This window comes from Taudactylus pleione, unplaced genomic scaffold (assembly GCF_031769625.1).
Source record: "Taudactylus pleione unplaced genomic scaffold, aTauple2 ptg000148l, whole genome shotgun sequence".
NCBI classification, from domain to species: domain Eukaryota; kingdom Metazoa; phylum Chordata; class Amphibia; order Anura; family Myobatrachidae; genus Taudactylus; species Taudactylus pleione.
Window position 1 is genome coordinate 83487 of NW_028284550.1, and position 25306 is coordinate 108792.

Below are 25306 nucleotides of genomic sequence, written 5' to 3' on the forward strand. Positions count from 1 at the left end.
ACCCAACAGGATGTATTAGTTCTAGGGAGCATATATATATTTTTTTTAATCATGTATTTTAGGGAGCATATTTTATGTGTTAGGAAGCTGCTTTCATCATCGCTTGTATACTATACAGCATTGTTGTTTATCATCAAACATGGGCCCTGATTCAGACCGCTGGGTCTGATGGGCGTTTTTTTTTGTTTTGTTTTTCTGGCCGCTCGCTAACCTGTGGGAGACCTCCCACAACTTGTGCGAGCGGCCAGAAGGCCGTCGCGATAATCGCGACCATCGGCATTGCGACGAGACCCTGTGGTCTCGGTTACCGCAAGGCCGAGTGGACTTCCTGCTCTAATAGAGCAAGAAGTCCACTACTGACATCAGTAATGATGTCAGTAGGGCCTCCTACAAACGGCAGGCGTTCCTAAGGGAACGCCTGCGTTTGTGCAGCCACCCCCCTCGCCGCCTACAAAACGGGGCGAGCTGTCACTCACCATCGACAGCCGCCCCATTTTGTAGCGAGCCCCGCAGCGACTGAAGTTCAGTCACCTGGCGGGGCTCGCGCATGCGCACGCCGGACACGGAGCATGCGCAGGGTGGAAACATTGAGCTGCTTGCGAGCGCCTCTGAATCAGGCCCATTGTCCCTTATAAGATTCACAAGAGGTTGTTGCCAGGTCGCTGTTGTACATATACAGTATATCCATACAAACACATAAGCCCGTCCTTTTTTTTAGTTGGACCCCTGGGCTGCCAGCCAAAACCGCCTGTCAATAATTTACTAGGGCTCTGAGTTAGGCATGCCATTAGATAACAGTTATAAATTCGCCCCCTAGTGAGAATAATACTCTCTTGAAAGGGAAGGGACTTTCGTGCCGTCTAAAGTCATCCACAATGTGGGAATTCACAAGTCATCAAGAGTGAATTCAATGCTAGGAAGAGGGTGTGGCAGTGGAGCGACACACTAATGCCGGCAGGGCGATGGGAAAGCAGCGAGCAAACGTTCATTACAAAGCAGCTCCAAGAACAGGTCCTTCGTTTCATACATTATACGTGCAATATTTAAGTTGAATTGCATTTCGTGTCAGCAAAAATGGACATACTGTAGGTTGACGCATGAGGGATAATTGTTATATGGTAAAGTCCTACAAAGTTTTATTGATCAGTTGCATTGGTCAGAATTTATCTTGATGGGTTTTCAGAATGTACTTAGAATTTGACACTATACAGACAGCCATGGATTTGACGACAATGGTCCACTTCAGTGCCAGAAGTATGAGTTTGTGCAACTGGTCCCTCCAAGAAAGTATCAACAAGTAGGGCAAAGGACAACACAGGAGCCTGCATAGAACGCTCCTTGATCATTTCTTCTTCGCACTTCAGAATCCATCTGCACCTATGCTATTGTTCATTTCATGATCATTGGCAATCGCTCCTAGTGGGAGGAGAACCCCCTGACGGATAGTAGGCCTGAGTAAATTTATTGAGGGACTTTGTGATAGCCAGGTATAAGGGCACAAATCTTCAACAATACCCACAAAACGTCAAGAACTTTTTGAATCTCAAACGTGTACCCAAACACAATCATGTCACGAAGATAACTAAGCAGCTATCAGAAAGTCATGTTGCCTACAACCACTGGAACGTGGTTGGAGCTGCTACATGCTTAAGGCGCCATCTCATACTGATAGAATCCCAATGACAGATGAAGGCCATCTTCTTCTTGTCAGCCTGACTCTTTGGGATCTGGAAATATCAAAATATGCCTCTTGAGGATCTTCATTCACATCAGGGGATATTGATGTCACTATTTTGAGTAGGCCTAATGCTCCTGCCACTACTGTAGGAACCAGATGGCCACCACCTCTCCACTAAGAGATGGTCCATCTTATAGGAGTGTCGTGGAAGCATCGGAGAAGATTGTTGCTTACATAGTCACTCAAACGTTGAAATAGGAGGCCATGCTAGGACGAAGATTGTACCTGTCATCAAGTATAAGGACGTACCAATCAATATTACGGGCCCTGACAGTGGACATCTCAGTCCTTCGGACACACAAATGTACACATGGGGAAATACTTTGTACAGGCATTTGCAAAAAGTTGCAGACGGGCGTTTCTGTCTACATCACTGAATCAGCCCCTTTGGGTGCTCAAATTATTATAGCAGCATGGCTCCTTATCAATTCCAGTCTTCTAGATACTGAGTGTCCCCATTGCACCACCAGCGATGTTCTTCATTCCCTGTAGATGTTGACTTACTGGCTAAACTTGTGGGTGGTGCACACTAAAATGGGGTCATCCCCTGCTAAGTTCAGGTCACTCATCTGTTCTTATCCAGGACCTTTTTTTTTGTTCCCGTTAAGCCCAATGGTAGCTGTTAGGGTGATCTTTCAGTGACACTTCCCTCCTGGCCTGTACTGAGCATGTGCAGGAGAGCCTGGCAGATCCCTGGCAGGTCAGTGACAACTATAGCCCGGGCAAAATTCCCTGCACTCACTGAAAGACTGAGTTGTGGGGTAGAGTAGCCCTGAGGCGATCTGTGACTGAGGGTCCTGACCAGTATCATACTAGGTGCTTGAGCAGCAAAGGTGGAACTAAACGGCAGGAGAGGGATAAAAGCGTGACAGCCAGAGAGAGAGAGAGGTCTGACACAGATGGGAGCCTACCTGTGGAACCATCAGGAGCGCAGAGGGGTCTGGCAGGAAGAGGGGATGCCCAGCAGCCAGGCAGACTGAGATGGCAGTAGAGGTCTGGGGGTCAGCAGGCTGTGGCATCAGTTTCCGGGAGCTTCCGCAGTGAGAGGATCCCAGCTGTGTGAAGCCAGAGCAAGGATCCAAAGAGAACCCGGGTGGAGAGGACCCCTGTGCGTGGCCCTTGCTGGAAATCCCGGAGGCTGTGGGTTGAAATAGGGGACAACTGACTACCCTGCTTGACTCTCTGATCACATTGAACCTGTTCCTGGTAGATACCCACGGCTGAGTGTTGAGAATGCTAATACTTAGACCAGGGGTGCCACATGTGTAATTGGGCAAAAAACGGCAGTTTTTATGTAGGTCAACCCCTGACAGGCTCAATCATCACACTGTGCCCGCGTGTGACCCTTGACACACCTGGCTGGAGGCAATACCAACTGTGACTAAAGCAAGAGATCTGCCTCTAATCCCTCTTTAGTAAACCAGGCAACTATGGGATACAATTATAAATTGTCAAAGAATTGAGTAATACAAATGAAAGGGAAATATGTGGATATCCCTTTTAAGCCGTGGAAGTTCCCTAATGCATGAAAGTTGGGGGAAGTTGGGGACATTAATGGCACATAAAAGAGTGAAAATAGCACATTCCAAAAAACAACCAAGGTTATGTAAGTATGGAGAACATTTATTCCACCAATATACAGTAATACCACCGACAAAACTAGGTGCAACATACCCAGAAATAAAAATAAATAAAAAAAAAAAAAAAAAAGTTTCAAAGAACGTTTTTTATCCCTTTTCCATAAAAAAACTGTGTCCTTGAGATCTAAGAGAATATTTTAACCCTATAATAAGTACTCCCATATATTAAATTAGCATCAGTAAGTGTGAGGTGCTGAAGAAACAGTGATATGACGATATAGATACATATATATATATATTTTTTTATATTAATTTATTATCAAAGATATGGAATTGGAAGCTCAAGTCCACACAGAAGGTCCCAACACTGTATGGCAAAGCGGAGGGGCACTCTTACCGCTACCAGCCAGGCCACTCCGCACAGAAGACCTCAATACTGGCTGGGAAAGCGGAGGAGTCGTCTTAACGCTACCAGCCAGGCTACTCCGCACAGAAGACCTCAATACTGGCTGGGAAAGCGGAGGAGCCCTCTTACCGCTACCAGCCAGACCACTCCGCACAGAAGACCTCAATACTGGCTGGGAAAGCAGAGGGGCACTCTTACCGCTACCAGCCAGGCCACTCCGCACAGAAGACCTCAATACTGGCTGGGAAAGCGGAGGAGCTCTCTTACCGCTACCAGCCAGGCTACTCCGCACAGAAGACCTCAATACTGGCTGGAAAAGCGGAGGAACCCTCTTACCGCTACCAGCCAGGCCACTCCGCACAGAAGACCTCAATACTGGCTGGTAAAGCGGAGGAGTCGTCTTAACGCTACCAGCCAGGCTACTCCGCACAGAAGACCTCAATACTGGCTGGGAAAGCGGAGGAGCCCTCTTACCGCTACCAGCCAGGCCACTCCGCACAGAAGACCTCAATACTGGCTGGGAAAGCAGAGGGGCAATCTTACCGCTACCAGCCAGGCCACTCCGCACAGAAGACCTCAATACTGGCTGGGAAAGCGGAGGAGCCCTCTTACCGCTACCAGCCAGACCACTCCGCACAGAAGACCTCAATACTGGCTGGGAAAGCAGAGGGGCACTCTTACCGCTACCAGCCAGGCCACTCCACACAGAAGACCTCAATACTGGCTGGGAAAGTGGAGGAGCTCTCTTACCGCTACCAGCCAGGCTACTCCGCACAGAAGACCTCAATACTGTCTGGAAAAGCGGAGGAACCCTCTTACCGCTACCAGCCAGGCCACTCCGCACAGAAGACCTCAATACTGGCTGGGAAAGCGGAGGAGTCGTCTTAACGCTACCAGCCAGGCTACTCCGCACAGAAGACCTCAATACTGGCTGGGAAAGCGGAGGAGCCCTCTTACCGCTACCAGCCAGACCACTCCGCACAGAAGACCTCAATACTGGCTGGGAAAGCAGAGGGGCACTCTTACCGCTACCAGCCAGGCCACTCCGCACAGAAGACCTCAATACTGGCTGGGAAAGCGGAGGAGCCCTCTTACCGCTACCAGCCAGGCTACTCCGCACAGAAGGCCTCAATACTGGCTGGAAAAGCGGAGGAGTCATCTTACCGCTGCCAGCCAGGCCACTCCGCACAGAAGACCTCAATACTGGCTGGGAAAGCGGAGGAGTCGTCTTATCGCTGCCAGCCAGGCCACTCCGCACAGAAGACCTCAATACTGGCTGGGAAAGCGGAGGAGTCGTCTTATCGCTACCAGCCAGGCCACTCCGCACAGAAGACCTCAATACTGGCTGGGAAAGCGGAGGAGCCCTCTTACCGCTACCAGCCAGGCTACTCCGCACAGAAGACCTCAATACTGGCTTGAAAAGCGGAGGAGTTGTCTTACCGCTGCCAGCCAGGCCACTCCGCACAGAAGATCTCAATACTGGTTGGGAAAGCAGAGGAGTCGTCTTATCGCTGCCAGCCAGGCCACTGAGCATCAGCGCATCGCACATGTGGCCCTGCCACAGTTTTATTGGTAAATTGCGGCGGCAGAAGATTTTCGCTCACTTCTTAACACTTATTGTAGCGCTATAAAATCTTTACTTACAAATTGTTAAACAGAGCCCTTCATTCCTACAACAAGTTTAAGAAATATTATCAGTATACACAGAATAGTCATTTTTCCTTTGTACCGTTGTGGTAGTCATTGCATTCCATACATATAAAAAAAAAAAAAAAAGGCAACATGTTTTCCCTCTGCCAGTCTATGTAGTGGTCTTTTTATAGCGATGCAGCCTGCAGATCTTTCTAGGCAGTGATTTTGTCATCGCCTTCACACTTCATATGGCCATAGTGCGTGTCAGAGTACTTATAGCACATAAAGATACAAGGGCACTCTTAAAGTTGATGTATATAAACAGTCAGAATAAAGTTTAAAATGTAACTGTTAATTATAAAAAAAAAAAAAAAAAGCCTTCATAAAAAAGAGTAAAAGAGTATTATCGAATATACTCTATAGATTAAAGTTGTTGTTTTTTTAAATATCATAACTGTGTTATTGCAATGAATTAAGGTGGCGAAAATATCTAAATCCCTTATATAAAGTAAACTATTCAGCCAAATGTCTAACGGGATACAAAGCTAAAACACCCGGCCTGTTTCCCATAAATGTGAGATCAACAGGCTTATGGTTATTCAAATGATATAAACCCCTATTACGGTCTCTAAACGATAAAAGCTGATTATCCAAATAATGAAATCTCTATCAGTATAACTGGGTGTCAGAAGAACAAGAGAACAGTGAAACTGTAGACATGGGTTGGGTACGGGATCCCGGCACTCAGGAATCCACTGCTCAGAATCCTGAAGGCGTCACCCCAACAGGGTTAGGATCCCGATACATGCAGGTAAGTATCCCAACCCTATACCGAGGCCCCCCCCATCATGAACCTAACCCTCCCCCTAGTGCCTAACTCTAAAGGTGCGTACACACTGGGCGATTAAAGTGGACGACTGAACGATAACGATATCGTTATCGTTCAGTCGTCCACTTTATCGTCCATTTTTAACACCAAAACGATGAACGATAACGACGATGCGCGTTCCCGCGGGTCGTTCGTCATTATCGTTCATCGGGTAAACATGCCGGCCAACCTGACGATATTGTCAGGTTGCGGCATGTTGGGGAAAGGGGGAGAGAGCCCGGCGCTGAACGATATTGTTAAGCGGGTGTGCTCAATGTCATGAACGACATTGAGCACACCCTGCCGGGGACACACTAGACGATATCGCTCAGGGAGCATATCGTCTAGTGTGTACGCTCTTTAACCCTCCCCCTAACCCCAATACTTACACACAGGATGCCAGTGGTCGGGATTCTGACTGGTATCTGGATTCCGTTATTCTGAGCGCTGGCATCCTGGCAGCCGGGATATGAATCACATCCCATACACACATAGGGATATTGCTCTTGAATATCAGATCTAGTGATGCAAAGGTTAACAAAAATGTACATGAAGGAATTACATAGGAGTCATAATGACAGTACATGTAAAATAGCCAGCAGTTATGAATCTTATTTACAGTGTAATATATATATATATATATATATATATATATATCTTTAAATAATTCCAGTTATTCTAGCAATAATGTTTCAAATGGGTCTATTCATCATCCCGTAAGTACTACAAAAGCGGGTGAAAACTAACATTTCCCCCTACTTTTGTAAAAGTTAAGGTTCAGGGACATTCAATAAGCATGTAACACAGGTAATATCACTGATATCTCCTGGTTACAATTCTGCCCCGATAATTTCCAGTCGACTTAGAAATGATGTAATTCATCAAGTTCCGAAAAAGCAAATGTTTTTTTCAGAACATGTGTTACTGTACGCCATCCTGAGATGGCGTACAGCACCCAATACTATTGACTACTTGACAAGCTGCCGTTTAGATGGCAGTTTGTGCAGCAAAGGGATCTTTTCAGATACCTCCAGCTGTGTCTACTAGCCTCCAACGTCTCTGGGCTATCAATGGTTCCCACCTCTGCTCTCCTGCACATGTGCCGGGGGGGGGGGCTTGTGCTACAGGGGCGCCGGGGGGGAAATTGCGCAGCCGCAGCCAGGGGCTACGCATATCAGCGGGAGGGGCGGACACCGGTGGAGGGGGGATTGTCACCTACATCCGCGGGGGGTAAGAGGGACCGGGATGGACACTGGCGGCAGCGCGGGGGAAGTGGTTAATGACAATGATGGGGAAAGCGGGGGACATTCCAAGGTCTACAATCCGGTCTAGGGTGAAAGCCAGCTGTGGAAAAAAAGAGGGCGAGGGGGTCCACTTATGGTATAGATGCCATGTCCAGTTGCTGAACCTCGCTGGGCTAGAGGGGCTCCTACACGATACACATCTACCACGACTTTTGGCATTTGAGTGTGCGTATGTATGTTATATATACATATATTTATTGGGGAACTTGTATATACTATTGCACAGGTTCTCAAACTCGGTCCTCAGGACCCCAAACAGTGCATGTTTTCCAGGTCTCCTCACAGAATCACAAGTGAAATAATTATCTCCACCTGTGAATCTTTCAAAATGTGAGTAATGACTCTACACCTGTGCACCTGCTGGGTGACCTGGGAAACGTGAACTGTGTGGGGTCCTGAGGACCGAGTTTGAGAACCACTGTACTATTGTGTGTATATGTATATATATATATATATTTCAGATTTAGTAGACTTACTGTATTGTGGCCTTGTTCTGTAGCAATACAGCTGTAAATGAAGGAGCACATGATTTCCCATATGTGTGACACTACACAGGTCACTTATTTGGGACTTGTACACTTATCTCTGACTGAACAGTCTCACTATCATGTACAACCTTATTGCCCTGGGAGGGTATTTTCACTTTTCTTTTCCCTGAAGCGTGATAAGCCAGGATTTCTGTGTCCCAGTCATAAACAACTAGGAGAGAGGCAGGAAGAAGAGGAGGGCTCATTGCTGCCAGTCCCTGGTATTATTATTCCCACACACACATTATATCACACCCAGCATCACCCAGCTCTCTCCCGCCCTCCTCCTAACCCCCACCCACTCTGAGACACAAACAACTCGAGGAATGAGCCCAGGTCTTCCCGCGGCCTGCACGCTCAGTCCACGCGCCGCTCCGGCCCCGGCCATTGGCTGAGGGCTCTGGTGAACGTCGCTCGCCGGCCAATGGGGAGCCTGTGCACGAGGTGAGCACGGCGCTAGGCTCTGGGCGCACGTGGTGGGCGTGCCGGGGGCCGGCTGTGGGCGGGGCCGGGCTAAGGGACAGCATATATATAAGCGCTTCCGGCTCTTGTTTACAAACGCTCCTGGCTGCGAGAAGAAGTGCAGCAGCTATTGGCACAGTAACCTAGTAACAAATACACATACAGTGCTTCACTGACAGCCCCCCTTACCCAGGGATCTGCCATTGCCTTACTCATACATTGTCACCATGGTGGTCTTTAAGAAAATCAAGTGCTTCGAGGTGTCCTTCACCGAGCCTGACAAGGTGTACTGCGGAGGGGAGAAGGTGGCCGGCAAGGTGCTGCTGGAGGTGGCCGAGGTGACCAGGGTGACGGCAGTCCGGCTGCTGGCCTGTGGGGTGGCCAAGGTGCTGTGGTCCTCGGGCTCCCACCACTGCAAGCAGGAGATGGAGTACCTGAGATATGAGGACACTCTGCAGATGGAGGACCAGCCCACTGGTGAGAGCAGCCTCTGGGGCTGGGGGGTGGCTGGCTAGGGGCAATGCTGGAAGTTCTATCTCTTTATACTATGTCTTATAGACCCATGAGGGAGGGGGGTGTACTACAGGACCCAGCATGCCTTGTAGCGGAGACTTGCAATTTAACCCATGCCACCAACATGCATATGTTATACTTTGTATTATGGACCTGAGAGTATTTATTTATTTTTTTGAGGGGGGGTACTACAAGACCCAGCATGTCCTGCAGCTGGGACTTGTGTATCCAAAATTGCTTCCTGCCTGAGTGTTCATGACTTGTTGGCATATCAGTATCAGTCCCTTTAACTTCCTGACGTAGGAGACATTGCCTAGCCGTTTAATGATGTGTGTAATTTTAATAGGAACTAATATTATCCTATTGCCTATTTTGTAAGAGCTTTGATAACTCTGGCTAATGCAGATCTTGAGTATAAAGTTGTTTCATGATGTTGACCCTATATTACTGTATGTTGATGTGTTGGGGCTTTATAGGGTTTTGATACCTGGTTTATTATATAAGCTGTTGTAGTAGATTTGCAGAAGCACCTCAATAAGACAGGCTTTACCGAAATAAAGGGCTTTGTTGTTTATCCTCCACCCGTCTAAGCGAAATGCTGTTGGTTCTTTACATGTGCGTATTGGAAGTTGGGTTCCTATAAGGGACTTCCCTTTGCCTCTATCATTCAGTACTGTACTGCGTACTGTATACATTAGACCTAATGATGAGCCTCAGGGGTGTTAAGTCGGTGTCCTTTGGCAGAACACTGCGATCTGAGGGCTCTGTGCTGTGGTGGCAGAATTTGTAATATCTTTATTCAGCCGTTCACCCGCTGCCAAAAGACTATCCTAAATTATAGTTGCTTCTATTACAGCTGTGATCCCTTCAGTGTGTCTGTAGAATATTGCAAAGTCTGTAACGCTTTACTAAAAGATGACTGATGTTGACAGCGGTCGTAAGATGTTGCTGAGTATTATAGTAAAAAATTATATATATTTTTGTTTCTTTCAGATTCCGATGGGTCCGTTATCCTGAGACCTGGAAACCGTTACGAGTACAAGTTTGGATTTGAGCTACCTCAAGGGTAAGTCAGTGCCCTGATTATGTCTTGCAGTCTATTGTATATTGTGGAAGTCATTATTGGAAAATGAGCCACGAAGTCTGACTTGCTTTATTGTCATCCCTTTACAGCCCCCTGGGGACGACGTTCAAGGGAAAGTATGGATCTGTGAAATATTGGGTCAAAGCCTTTCTTGAGCGACCATCCCACCCAGCCCAAGAAGTGCAGCAGAAGTTCGATGTAGTGGACTTTGTGGACGTTAACACTCCAGACTTAATGGTAAGCATCGGTTTCACTGGTGACACGTTTCTGCCTAGCAACCCATAATAAGGGGCCTTTAACTTTTAGAGGGTACCTAATCTACTCAGTCTTCTAAATGGGTATAGAAAAAAAGAACTGTTTCTATATTGTGACAAGTGCAGGTCAGAGGCAGTATCTGCATGTCTTCTTGGCAAGGCTGATGGCTCTGTATAATTACCGTGTCCTTTAGTAATTTGCGTTAAAGATTAACACCAGAAGTCAAAAGGTCTCCACAATTAGTCATACTACTGTCCTGATGGCTTTGCTGTTCAGTGGAGCTGATATAACTGTGTATCTCTTACCTACAGTGTCCTATTTCTGGCAAGAAGTACAAGAAGATGACTTGCCTTTTCATTCCTGATGGTCACATCACCATGAGTGCCAGCATCAACCGGAAAGGGTTTTGCGAAGGTGAGCTTATTGTATAGTAGATGCTTTTTGTATAGTATAATGCTAATGTGGTTCATTCAATAGTTATTTGTACTTGCTGCATCCTCTAACATCGGTGGCTTTTTTTTGCTTATTATAGGAGATGACATCTGCATCTCTGCCGACTTTGAAAACACCTGCTCTCGTATCGTGGTCCCCAAAGCTGCCATCGTAGCCAAGCACACTTATTTGGCCAATGGTCTCACCAAAGTCTTCACCCAGAAGCTCTGTAGCGTGAGGGGCAGTCACATAATCTCCGGCATGACCGACTCTTGGAGAGGAAAGAGCATCCGTGTTCCCAAGATTAAGCCGTCTATCCTCGGATGTAACATCCTGCGGGTGGAGTACTCTTTATTGGTAGGTTTTCTTCCATTTATCATCACGGCTTGTTCCCTAGTGTTTAAAATGATGTAAAAGACCATTCACTGGCCGTTGAGACTAAAGGTGGTGTTTTTGTTCACAATAGGTCTATGTAAGTGTTCCTGGCGCAAAGAAGGTAATTCTGGACTTGCCTCTTGTGATTGGCACCAGCTCATCTGGTTTCAGCAGCCGCAGTTCAAGCATGGCCAGTCAAGCAAGTTCGGAAATGAGCTGGATAGAGTTTAACATCCCGGGAACTCCTGAAGGTAATTTTCGTGTTACTTTTGAGTTTATCAAGTTTTTGTGATTAACATTTTTCCTCGTAGTTAACTTAATTCCATGCAGAGTTGTTAAATTTACCACTGTCTGTCCTTTTGCAGCACCACCATGCTACTTGGACATTATCCGTGAAGACCACAGGCTGGAAAGCCCAACAACTCCTCTGATTGACGAGCTGGACAACATCTGTGACAGCCCGATCTTCATGTATGCTCCAGAGTTTAAGTTCATGCCACCTCCAGCATACACAGAGGTAAGCGTCTAAAGCCGCCATCATCTTGGGCCATGGATTAGGCGTAACATGGAATGAGCTCAGTTGGAGCTTGATTGTAATGCTGCCACACGTCAAGCTTTATTATGCTTACTAAATGGTTCTCCTCTTCCCTCCAGGTTGATGCCAACAAAAACACCTGCGGGCCTTAGGCGGAAGAAGGAACACTTGGCTGTTTTTTCTTTTTCTGAACTTTATTAAAAGCAGTGTTAGAAGCAACCCTGTCGACTTCATATGGACTTATCTTCTGGGGTTCATGTCAAGAGACTGAACACAATGCCGAAGTCAATGTTGTTGGCTACCCAAAGACTGTCCCATATCTTCCGCAGTGCCATGACAATGCAAAGTCGTAGAGAAAGACTCGCTCCCCCTCTACAACGTAGGCTGGCGGGGGTGTACAGCATATGGAAAGTGGACTCTGTAGGTTAAGAGAACAGTGTGGATTCTGACTTGAAACCAAACTTATGCATCACTTTTAGATGTCTGGTTTCAAAGTCTTTCGTAATGCAAAGAACAACTACTTTTTTTTATTATTCATGTATTTATGTTTGAGTCAAAGTATTTCAATCTAGTAAGAGCAATGTGTCAATCTGCCATGGTTTTTATATTCTGGTGCCTTTTTTATATGTAAAGGAGAGCTTTCACTCCAACCCAGGTATCATTCCAACTGAGAAACTATTGAGCTTTGTAAATTCTTCCTTCCATGCGGGGGTGAAATAGATGAAGAACGATGATGAGCAAATGATCCTTTGTGCAATATATATGCATATTTTTCTCCTGGTATAGGCCTGAAATCTTTAGCGTAAATCTGTACACAGCTCCTAGAAGAATCATATCCAAAAGACAATCTGCTGCTTGATTTGATTTATATAACAAGCATTTTGTATTGATGACAAGTAGTGCTGTTTTTTTGTATTTGTTAAACGCAGTGTTAAACTTTATTTCTGTTACTTGTCTATGAAATGCGTAGCGCTAATCCGTTGAGGTTGAGGGGAGATTTGACCACTGCACTCCGTTATGTAGCATTGTTTGAAAGTCTTCCAGCTTTCTGCACCCAGTTACCCTGTTCTGTCAATGCCTTTTGAGACCCGCAAACTGTGACTCCTGCAAAGTAGAACATCTCTGCCTTGAGATGGATCTTCAACCAAGCATAATTGCAATAAGGGGAATTTAAACCCGTTCGGTGATCGCTTGCAATGTTTTGCTCACTCCGAACAGTAATTGGGGACAAGCTACATGTTAAAATAATTTTGAAAGGACTTTCCAAAAATTAAGAGCGCTGCAGTGTAACAAGCCATACTAATAATTTCAATGCACTTTGGTTTTGGATTGCTTAACACTGGTTACCTTGCAAGCATCTCCTGAAGAGCACTGTTCCCATGCCACCTTTTTCTGTCAGGCAAAGGATTATGGGGATTGAACCACAGATGAGCGGCAGTTAGAAACAAGCTGCCATGTTCTAGAACATGCTTGCTTGGTTTCCCAGTTTTAAAACAGTCTCAACCGAAATCTTTTATGTTAAGTTGTCTGCCTGTTTTGAAGTATTGTAACTTCTTTTCAAAGAATGCACTTATTTTGTTTTTTGTACTGTACCCTCGCACTGCGTCTCTGCGTGACTGTTCATACACAACTCCTTGGAGAATGTATGCTTGCGCCAAGGAGACCATGTAACATTTTGTTATGTCATTATTGTTTTGTATATTGGTTTCAGAGTTTTATTATATTTTGTACTGTGATATTTTGCCCCATTTTGGGGATATGTTTTTTTTTTTCTAAATAAAAGTTGATAATAAATAAAACTGGTTTGTATTGGATCAATGTCACCACTGAAGGGTGGAATAATTTTGGCATCCAGGGTCCTAGAGGGCGAATCTCCTCGCATAACCTCCCTGTAAAGTTACTGCCACCTGGCAGCAACTTAAATCTGCAGTAGAACTGGAGTTATGGGTTCAGTAAGTGAAGCTGCGTACACACCTAGTTTTATCCAATCTATCTGGTTTAGAACGAAAATCTGGTAATGTATGGGAGCAAATGACAATCTGGAAAATGGACAAAAACGATTGTTCGGATAAATTTGTTAAATCAAACGGATTTAACCAAGTTTGGCTGACCACTGTCTGTGTTCCGGCGTTTGGAAGCAAATGGCACCAAATAATAGTAAATAGTCATATTAGTGATTTGGATATCCCATAGTAGATTTTCGTTGAGTTGGTAAATGCTTCTTCTGTCTGCAGAAAGCAAACTATTGTAACTTGTGTTGATGTAGTTTTACATGTCACTATGCAGCCCAGTGATTGCCTGTTACTGTAATGAGGACACTGACAAAGGTGCCCAAAGCTTAGGTCTTTGAAGTTTTATAGTTATGGAAAAAAACCTAGATTTTCTCATGTTATTGCCAAAAGATAGCATACTCGGTAGCTGAGGATATTACTAGATATGTGCGGGTTCGGTTTTACTTGGATCTCAAAAACTGCATTTTATTGGCTATTGCGTGTTTTGGATAGCCAATAAAAATAATTCCGAACTTGCGATAATTTTGGCGTAAAGAACCGAGTAAAACCGAACCTGCACATCTCTAGATATTACATGTTACTGTTTATTGTCATATACTATCAGCTGATATCATACAATGGTAGATTTTTGTGTGTTAGAGGAATATGTGGAAAGCACAGCCATCGGTCATGTATATGTGGAAGAGGGGATGTAGTCGGGATGGCGACTGTCTAAATTCCCAGCGCCTGAAATCCCGTCTGTTCGGCATCTTGAAGGTAAGTATCGGAGTGTTAGGGGGAGGTAAGGGTGCTGGTTTAGGGTTAGGCACTAGGGAGGATTAGGGGGAGGGGAAGGTTAGGTTTAGTCGCTAGTGGGGGGAGTTTAGATTTAGGGTGCGGGGAGGGTTAGGAAAAAACTTACCTTTATTCCCTATGGGTGTCGGGATTCTGGCTGTCGGTATTCTGACCAGCGGGCATCCCGACAGCCGGGATTTCATACCCAACCCGTGGAAGAGTTTTTTTAATATGTGAAGGGCATATCGTTAGTGTGTGTGTATAAGAGATACATGTCTAAGTGCTGTGACTGCCATACATGTGTAGAAGAGGTAAATGTGAGGAGCACAGAATTGAGATGTGTATGTGGGGGACATGACACTAAGCTGTACTGTATACATGGAGGGCATAGCATTGAGTCATGTATGTGGAGGGCATAGCATTGAGTCATGTATGTGGAGGGTATAAGCATTGTATCCACGTATATGTGGATAGCGCAATTCTGAGGCATGTATGTGTGGAGAGCTCCGCACTAAGACATGTTTGTGTTGAAGAGGAATAAAGGGAGAGCATGGAATTGAAAAATGTATGTGCATAAGCGATATATGTAGAGGACACAGCATTAAGACATGTCTGTATAGAAGGTGCATATGGAGAGCACGTTTTTTAGAGGTATGTATGCATGGTAGGGGAATGCCAATGGTTGGGGTTATAGCACCGGAGGGGACCGCACTGAAACATACTAGAAGAGGTATTAGTGGAGGGTGTGGTATTGAGGCATGTACGAGGAGGTATGCATGGAGGGCCCAGCATTGAGACATGTATGTAAGGAAGAGGTATAGGTGGAGGTCAAGACATGTACGATTAGAAGAGGTATGGGTGGGGGGCACAGCACTGAGACATGTATGTGTAGTAGGTGTATGTATGGAGGGCACAGCACTGAGACATGTATGCGTAGTTGGGGTATGTATGGAGGGCACAGCACTGAGACATGTATGTGTAGTAGGGGTATGTATGGAGGGCACAGCACTGAGACATGTATGTGTAGTAGGGGTATGTATGGAGGGCACAGCACTGAGACATGTATGTGTAGTAGGGGTATGTATGGAGGGCACAGCACTGAGACATGTATGTATGGAGGGCACAGCACTGAGACATGTATGTGTAGTAGGGGTATGTATGGAGGGCACAGCACTGAGAACATGTATGTGTAGTAGGGGTATGTATGGAGGGCAAAGCACTGAGACATGTATGCGTAGTTGGGGTATGTATGGAGGGCACAGCACTGAGACATGTATGTGTAGTAGGGGTATATATGGAGGGCACAGCACTGAGACATGTATGTGTAGTAGGGGTATGTATGGAGGGCACAGCACTGAGACATGTATGTGTAGTAGGGGTATGTATGGAGGGCACAGCACTGAGACATGTATGTGTAGTAGGGGTATGTATGGAGGGCACAGCACTGACATGTATGTGTAGTAGGGGTATGTATGGAGGGCACAGCACTGAGACATGTATGTGTAGTTGGGGTATGTATGGAGGGCACAGCACTGAGACATGTATGTGTAGTTGGGGTATGTATGGAGGGCACAGCACTGAGACATGTATGTGTAGTAGGGGTATGTATGGAGGGCACAGCACTGAGACATGTATGTGTAGTAGGGGTATGTATGGAGGGCACAGCACTGAGAACATGTATGTGTAGTAGGGGTATGTATGGAGGGCACAGCACTGAGACATGTATGCGTAGTTGGGGTATGTATGGAGGGCACAGCACTGAGACATGTATGTGTAGTAGGGGTATGTATGGAGGGCACAGCACTGAGACATGTATGTGTAGTAGGGGTATATATGGAGGGCACAGCACTGAGACATGTATGTGTAGTAGGGGTATGTATGGAGGGCACAGCACTGAGACATGTATGTGTAGTAGGGGTATGTATGGAGGGCACAGCACTGAGACATGTATGTGTAGTAGGGGTATGCATGGAGGGCAAAGCACTGAGACATGTATGTGTAGTTGGGGTATGTATGGAGGGCACAGCACTGAGACATGTATGTGTAGTAGGGGTATGTATGGAGGGCAAAGCACTGAGACATGTATGCGTAGTTGGGGTATGTATGGAGGGCACAGCACTGAGACATGTATGTGTAGTAGGGGTATGTATGGAGGGCACAGCACTGAGACATGTATGTGTAGTTGGGGTATGTATGGAGGGCACAGCACTGAGACATGTATGTGTAGTAGGGGTATGTATGGAGGGCACAGCACTGAGAACATGTATGTGTAGTAGGGGTATGTATGGAGGGCAAAGCACTGAGACATGTATGTGTAGTTGGGGTATGTATGGAGGGCACAGCACTGAGACATGTATGTGTAGTAGGGGTATGTATGGAGGGCACAGCACTGAGACATGTATGCGTAGTTGGGGTATGTATGGAGGGCACAGCACTGAGACATGTATGTGTAGTAGGGGTATGTATGGAGGGCACAGCACTGAGACATGTATGTGTAGTAGGGGTATGTATGGAGGGCACAGCACTGACATGTATGTGTAGTAGGGGTATGTATGGAGGGCACAGCACTGAGACATGTATGTGTAGTAGGGGTATGTATGGAGGGCACAGCACTGAGACATGTATGTGTAGTAGGGGTATGTATGGAGGGCACAGCACTGAGACATGTATGTGTAGTAGGGGTATGTATGGAGGGCACAGCACTGAGACATGTATGTGTAGTAGGGGTATGTATGGAGGGCACAGCACTGAGACATGTATGTGTAGTAGGGGTATGCATGGAGGGCAAAGCACTGAGACATGTATGTGTAGTTGGGGTATGTATGGAGGGCACAGCACTGAGACATGTATGTGTAGTAGGGGTATGTATGGAGGGCACAGCACTGAGACATGTATGCGTAGTTGGGGTATGTATGGAGGGCACAGCACTGAGACATGTATGCGTAGTAGGGGTATGTATGGAGGGCACAGCACTGAGACATGTATGTGTAGTAGGGGTATGTATGGAGGGCACAGCACTGAGACATGTATGTGTAGTAGGGGTATGTATGGAGGGCACAGCACTGAGACATGTATGTGTAGTAGGGGTATGTATGGAGGGCACAGCACTGAGACATGTATGTGTAGTAGGGGTATGTATGGAGGGCACAGCACTGAGAACATGTATGTGTAGTAGGGGTATGTATGGAGGGCAAAGCACTGAGACATGTATGTGTAGTTGGGGTATGTATGGAGGGCACAGCACTGAGACATGTATGTGTAGTAGGGGTATGTATGGAGGGCACAGCACTGAGACATGTATGTGTAGTAGGGGTATGTATGGAGGGCACAGCACTGAGAACATGTATGTGTAGTAGGGGTATGTATGGAGGGCACAGCACTGAGACATGTATGCGTAGTTGGGGTATGTATGGAGGGCACAGCACTGAGACATGTATGTGTAGTAGGGGTATGTATGGAGGGCACAGCACTGAGACATGTATGTGTAGTAGGGGTATGTATGGAGGGCACAGCACTGAGAACATGTATGTGTAGTAGGGGTATGTATGGAGGGCACAGCACTGAGACATGTATGTGTAGTAGGGGTATGTATGGAGGGCACAGCACTGAGACATGTATGTGTAGTTGGGGTATGTATGGAGGGCACAGCACTGAGACATGTATGTGTAGTAGGGGTATGTATGGAGGGCACAGCACTGAGACATGTATGTGTAGTAGGGGTATGTATGGAGGGCACAGCATTGAGACATGTATGTGTAGTAGGGGTATGTATGGAGGGCACAGCACTGAGACATGTATGTGTAGTAGGGGTATGTATGGAGGGCACAGCACTGAGACATGTATGTGTAGTAGGGGTATGTATGGAGGGCACAGCACTGAGACGTATGTGTATTAGGGGTATGTATGGAGGGCACAGCACTGAGACGTATGTGCAGAAGGGGTATGTATGGAGGGCACAGCACTGAGACGTATGTGCAGAAGGGGTACGTATGGAGGGCACAGCACTGAGACGTATGTGTATTAGGGGTATGTATGGAGGGCACAGCACTGAGACGTATGTGTATTAGGGGTATGTATGGAGGGCACAGCACTGAGACGTATGTGTATTAGGGGTATGTATGGAGGGCACAGCACTGAGACGTATGTGTATTAGGGGTATGTATGGAGGGCACAGCACTGAGACGTATGTGTATTAGGGGTATGTATGGAGGGCACAGCACTGAGACATATGTGTATTAGGGGTATGTATGGAGGGCACAGCACTGAGACGTATGTGCAGAAGGGGTATGTATGGAGAGCACAGCACTGAGGGCCTGATTCACTACGGTTCACTATTCTGCTTATATGCACACAACTGCGTTGCTAATATCAGCAGTAATATTTTAATGATTGCATTCACATTGCGTACGCTGCCTGACATAAGGACGCCCACTTCCCCTTACATCCGTATACATGACCAAGATAGTGAAACAATCGGTAACATCGGACAGTTAGAGTAGCCCAGACCTCACTCAGGAATTGCTTACCTATGCGCACGCAATGACGCCTCTGGTATCGCAGTGGATAAGTTATGCACACCCCTGCAACGGCATTGAAACGCACTGTCAATCACTCTGCTCTGGGTCTGCAATCACAATTCTGTTTGCAATTGCTAGTTTGCGCAGGACGCAGTAATCGACCGATTGCGTGAGTCTTTGCAACTGCATGATGAATCGGGCCCTGAGACATGTATGTGAAGAGGGTGTACTTTTCTATACTGATCTACTTGCGTGCACTGAAAGAGAGTCTCGAGTGGGAATAAACAGCCGTTTCCTGGAAAGAGTGGGAGTTAATGGAAACCCATCTATATAGCAGACTATGACAATGATGTGGCCTCGGCTCCAGCAACTAGCAATGGGCAGGGACACGGGAATTGTTCAACAAGAGCTAATGATTCAAAGATATACTGTATAACATCCCCTGCTTGTTTATAATGACTCTGTAACACGGATCATGATTCCCGGCTGTGAATTCTGTGCTCTACAGATTGGTGCAATCTATAAACCAGCAAGGACCACCGGCATCGGGGCTGACCTAGAGTCACCAGCGCAGATGTGGCCGCATTGCGTGCTCGCTAATAAATGCGTATCTCTGTGTGAATCCACAGTTGACCACATCTATGTTGCCATACTGGCGCCCCCCCCCCCCCCCCCCCCAGCCATCCATCAGTGAGAAAGGGATGTAGGTAATAGACCAGCGGACACCAGAAGACCGGCAAGAGACAGAAGATAGGCAGCGAAATACCGATGCCTATCTTCATCCCGACGCCGGAGTGGCGAAGGACGCTGGACCGATCAAGGTGAGTCTGGCTGTCCCTAGCCCTTAGCCGCGGGGGAAGGGGTAGGTTTAGGCATCCCCGGGGAGGGTTAGGTTTAGGGTGCAAGGGAGGGGGACTTAGGGTTAGGCACCCCTAAGGGAGGGTTGGGTGACTTACCTGCCACTGTCGATATTTCCTCCAGCTGCTAAACAGCCGCCGGCATTTTAATCCCATTCCGTAAAAAAATCCGTCCAATCAGCGCATAGATGTAACAGCCCTATCCTCAGTGCAGAGATCCATCTGACATCATACCGGGTCTCTGTGTACGCTCACCTCTGAGTACCCGGCAATTCCGCCTAAATGCCCACGCCATGCCTCAGAACACTCATCCTACATGTTGACCGTCCAGTTATACCTACTTAGCCACATGTGGAAATGCGGCCGAGGTACGTATGGCTTACCCGTAGTGTGTCTGGGTTGTGTTCTGCTGGCTGTGGGGCATGCGCAGGGCAGAAATGGCAAGATCTGTCCGCAGAATCAGCCCTGTTGTGTATATGCACTTTTATTATCTCCATCTCTGCTGTCATCCAATGGCAACATACAACAATGACATGCCCCCTTGCAATTTGTGGAGAGTCATCTCCAATGCTATGTAATGAGTATGGTGTGTGATGGGAAGATTGATCTATTGGCGTTAGCGGAGAGACCTTGTGGAGAGGTGGCAGTGAAGATGTCAAAATGAACCGGCAGAGAGACATGCGCCCATTCTGGGCACAAATGTACAGCTATAGCACACAAGTTGGCATCCCATTGAAAGTATTGCCTACACCCAATCTCCACTACCACCAAGCACTCCTAAGCAGCAAGGGATAGATTTACTAAGTATCGTGTTTGACTTCTAAACCATATCGCTGGACATAGCCGGCAGTTTTAGAAGGTCAAAAGCAAGAATTTACCAAGGCGTGTATTTTTTTTTGATGGTAAAACCCATAGTTTTCTTTCATCTACAACCCTGTGGGATTGCCCCCTTTACGATAGACTCCACAGTTAAATAGGAATCCACTGTCAATGTGCATCAGATTCAAAGCACTGCACGGATCAGTATGATCCGTGCAGGCTTTGGTGTGTTAAAGAGTAAAGAAAGGGTTAATATTGAAAAAAATAAATGTGTGGGGACCGCCCCAAAAATATAACCAGCCCCGGACCTCTGAGCTGTCTGTAACTTGAAAATCAGAGGAAAGATCAGCGTGGGGTCCCCATGTTTTTCCAGTAACCAGCAATGGGCTGAACCAACTAGGGAACTTACACTTTAGCAGAGAGACACACATCAGGGGATCCCCCTACCATAATGTAAAACCACCCCAAAACTGGTCTTACCAGGGAGTCGAGACCCCAGAGATAAAATGGCAAGTAGAATCTTGTGAGGAATCAGGCCAGAAGAGCTTAGGAGCTAATTGTTGTGATGCCTCGCACCAGTTATTGCGGTAGAGTCACTGCACCTTGATTTGGATGTCAAATTTCGAAGATGCGATCTTTGTACCTGGTGACAGTGATATAGCTGAAGTGCGGGGCAGGTTCAGTGATACAGTTGAAGTGCGGGGCAGGTTTAGTGGTACTGTAGAAGTGCGGGGCAGGTTTAGTGGTACTGTAGAAGTACGGGGCAGGTTTAGTGGTACTGTAGAAGTACGGGGCAGGTTCAGTGATAAAGGTGAAGTGCAGAGCAGGTTTAGTGGTACTGTAGAAGTGCGGGGAAGGTTTAGTGGTACTGTAGAAGTGTGGGGCAGCTTCAGTGGTACTGTAGAAGTGCAGGGCAGGTTTAGTGGTACGGTAGAAGTGCAGAGCAGGTTTAGTGGTACTGTAGAACTGCAGGGAAGGTTTAGTGGTACTGTAGAAGTGCGGGGAAGGTTTAGTGGTACTGTAGAAGTATGGGGCAGGTTCAGTGATACAGGTGCAGGGCAGGTTTAGTGGTACTGTAGAAGTGCAGGGAAGGTTTAGAGGTACTGTAGAAGTGCAGGGCAGGCTTAGTGGTACTGTAGAAGTGCGGGGAAGGTTTAGAGGTACTGTCGAAGTGCGGGGAAGGTTTAGTGGTACTGTAGAACTGTGGGGCAGGTTTAGTGGTACTGTAGAAGTGCGGGAAGGTTTAGTGGTACTGTAGAAGTGCAGGGCAGGTTTAGTGGTACTGTAGAAGTGCAGGGAAGGTTTAGAGGTACTGTAGAAGTGCAGGGCAGGTTTAGAAGTACTGTAGAAGTGCGGGGAAGGTTTAGTGGTACTGTAGAAGTGCAGGGCAGGTTTAGTGGTACTGTAGAAGTACGGGGCAGGTTTAGTGGTACTATAGAAGTACGGGGCAGGTTCAGTGATAAAGGTGAAGTGCAGAGCAGGTTTAGTGGTACTGTAGAAGTGCGGGGAAGGTTTAGTGGTACTGTAGAAGTGTGGGGCAGCTTCAGTGGTACTGTAGAAGTGCAGGGCAGGTTTAGTGGTACGGTAGAAGTGCAGAGCAGGTTTAGTGGTACTGTAGAACTGCAGGGAAGGTTTAGTGGTACTGTAGAAGTGCGGGGAAGGTTTAGTGGTACTGTAGAAGTATGGGGCAGGTTCAGTGATACAGGTGCAGGGCAGGTTTAGTGGTACTGTAGAAGTGCAGGGAAGGTTTAGAGGTACTGTAGAAGTGCAGGGCAGGCTTAGTGGTACTGTAGAAGTGCGGGGAAGGTTTAGAGGTACTGTCGAAGTGCGGGGAAGGTTTAGTGGTACTGTAGAACTGTGGGGCAGGTTTAGTGGTACTGTAGAAGTGCGGGAAGGTTTAGTGGTACTGTAGAAGTGCAGGGCAGGTTTAGTGGTACTGTAGAAGTGCATGGAAGGTTTAGAGGTACTGTAGAAGTGCAGGGCAGGTTTAGAAGTACTGTAGAAGTGCGGGGAAGGTTTAGTGGTACTGTAGAAGTGTGGGGAAGGTTTAGTGGTACTGTAGAAGTGCAGGGCAGGTTTAGTGGTACTGTAGAAGTACGGGGAAGGTTTAGTGGCACTGTAGAAGTGCGGGGAAGGTTTATTGGCACTGTAGAAGTGCGGGGAAGGTTTAGTGGCACTGTAGAAGTGCGGGGAAGGTTTAGTGGCACTGTAGAAGTGCGGGGAAGGTTTACAGGTACTGTAGAAGTGCGGGGAAGGTTTAGTGGTACTGTAGAAGTGCAGGGAAGATTTAGTGGTACTGTAGAAGTGCAGGGCAGGTTTAGTGGTACTGTAGAAGTGCAGGGAGGTTTAGAGGTACTGTAGAAGTGCAGGGCAGGTTTAGAGGTACTGTAGAAGTGCGGGGAAGGTTTAGTGGTACTGTAGAAGTGCGGGGAAGGTTTAGTGGTACTGTAGAAGTGCGGGGAAGGTTTAGTGGTACTGTAGAAGTGCAGGGCAGGTTTAGTGGTACTGTAGAAATGCGGGGCAGGTTTAGTGGTACTGTAGAAGTGCAGAGCAGGTTTAGTGGTACTGTAGAAGTACGGGGCAGGTTCCGTGATACAGGTGAAGTGGGCAGGTTTAGTGACACAGTTGAAGTGTAGGGCAAGTTTAGTGGTCCTGTAGAAGTGTGGGACAGGTTTAGTGGTACTGTAGAAGTGCGGGGAAGGTTTAGTGGTACTGTAGAAGTGCGGGGAAGGTTTAGACATACTGTAGAAGTGCGGGGAAGGTTTAGAGGTACTGTAGAAGTGCGGGGAAGGTATAGTGGTACTGTAGAAGTGCGGGGAAGGTTTAGTGGTACTGTAGAAGTGCATGGAAGGTTTAGAGGTACTGTAGAAGTGCAGGGAAGGTTTAGTGGTACTGTAGAAGTGTGGGGCAGGTTTAGTGGTACTGTAGAAGTGCGGGGAAGGTTTAGTGGTACTGTAGAAGTGCAGGACAGGTTTAGTGGTACTGTAGAAGTGCGGGGCAGGTTTAGTGGTACTGTAGAAGTGCGGGGCAGGTTTAGTGGTACTGTAGAAGTGCAGGGAAGGTTTAGTGGTACTGTAGAAGTGCAGGCAGTTTAGTGGTACTGTAGAAGTGCAGGGAGGTTTAGAGGTACTGTAGAAGTGCAGGGCAGGTTTAGAAGTAGAAGTGCAGGGAAGGTTTAGTGGTACTGTAGAAGTGCAGGGCAGGTTTATTGGCACTGTAGAAGTGCGGGGCAGGTTTAGTGGTACTGTAGAAGTGCAGGGCAGGTTTAGTGGTACTGTAGAAGTGCAGGGAAGGTTTAGTGGTACTGTAGAAGTGTGGGGCAGGTTTAGTGGTACTGTAGAAGTGCGGGGCAGGTTTAGTGGTACTGTAGAAGTGCGGGGCAGGTTTAGTGGTACTGTAGAAGTGCGGGGCAGGTTTAGTGGTACTGTAGAAGTGCGGGGAAGGTTTAGTGGTACTGTAGAAGTGCGGGGAAGGTTTAGTGGTACTGTAGAAGTGCAGGGCAGGTTTAGTGGTCCTGTAGAAGTGCAGAGAAGGTTTAGTGGTACTGTAGAAGTGCGGGGAAGGTTTAGTGGTACTGTAGAAGTGCAGGGAAGTTTTAGTGGTACTGTAGAAGTGTGGGGCAGGTTTAGTGGTACTGTAGAAGTGCGGGGCAGGTTTAGTGGTACTGTAGAAGTGCGGGGCAGGTTTAGTGGTACTGTAGAAGTGCAGGGAAGGTTTAGTGGTACTGTAGAAGTGCGGGGCAGGTTTAGAAGCACTGTAGAAGTGCAGGGAAGGTTTAGAGGTACTGTAGAAGTGCGGGGCAGGTTTAGTGGTACTGTAGAAGTGCGGGGAAGGTTTAGTGGTACTGTAGAAGTGCAGGGAAGGTTTAGTGGTACTGTAGAAGTGCGGGGAAGGTTTAGACGTACTGTAGAAGTGCGGGGAAGGTTTAGAGGTACTGTAGAAGTGCGGGGAAGGTTTAGTGGTACTGTAGAAGTGCAGGGAAGGTTTAGAGGTACTGGAGAAGTGCAGGGAAGGTTTAGTGGTACTGTAGAAGTGTGGGGCAGGTTTAGTGGTACTGTAGAAGTGCGAGGAAGGTTTAGTGGTACTGTAGAAGTGCGGGGAAGGTTTAGTGGTACTGTAGAAGTGCGGGACAGGTTTAGTGGTACTGTAGAAGTGCGGGGCAGGTTTAGTGGTACTGTAAAAGTGTGGGGAAGGTTTAGTGGCACTGTAGAAGTGCGGGGAAGGTTTAGAGGTACTGTAGAAGTGCGGGGCAGGTTTAGTGGTACTGTAGAAGTGCGGGGCAGGTTTAGTGGTACTGTAAAAGTGTGGGGAAGGTTTAGTGGGCCTGTAGAAGTGCGGGGAAGGTTTAGAGGTACTGTAGAAGTGCGGGGCAGGTTTAGTGGTACTGTAGAAGTGCGGGGAAAGTTTAGAAGTACTGTAGAAGTGCGGGGAAGGTTTATTGATACTGTAGAAGTGCAGGGAAGGTTTAGTGGTACTGTAGAAGTGCAGGGCAGGTTTAGTGGTACTGTAGAAGTGAAGGGCAGGTTTAGTGGTACTGTAGAAGTGCAGAGCAGGTTTAGTGGTACTGTAGAAGTGCAGAACAGGTTTAGTGGTACTGTAGAAGTGTGGAGCAGGTT

The 25306-nt window shown here is 47.0% G+C and overlaps 1 protein-coding gene across 1 annotated transcript; it reads left to right on the top strand.

Annotated features, from left to right (window-relative positions):
- The first annotated feature begins 8625 nt into the window (after window positions 1–8625).
- On the top strand, window positions 8626–13520 carry TXNIP (thioredoxin interacting protein). The gene is made up of 8 exons (XM_088474160.1): window positions 8626–8994; window positions 10024–10096; window positions 10204–10351; window positions 10681–10783; window positions 10902–11158; window positions 11268–11427; window positions 11542–11693; window positions 11831–13520. Exons 1-8 carry the CDS (start codon window positions 8745–8747, stop codon window positions 11861–11863), a joined length of 1176 nt encoding a protein of 391 aa, XP_088330286.1. The 5' UTR covers window positions 8626–8744; the 3' UTR covers window positions 11864–13520.
- Window positions 13521–25306: the final 11786 nt, after the last annotated feature.

Coding starts and splice junctions, on each gene's coding strand:
- TXNIP (XM_088474160.1), top strand. CDS start 8,745: ATGGTGGTCTTTAAGAAAATCAAGTGCTTCGAGGTGTCCTTCACCGAG. Junction 8,995..10,023: donor GATGGAGGACCAGCCCACTG/GTGAGAGCAGCC, acceptor TGTTTCTTTCAG/ATTCCGATGGGTCCGTTATC. Junction 11,694..11,830: donor CACCTCCAGCATACACAGAG/GTAAGCGTCTAA, acceptor TCTTCCCTCCAG/GTTGATGCCAACAAAAACAC.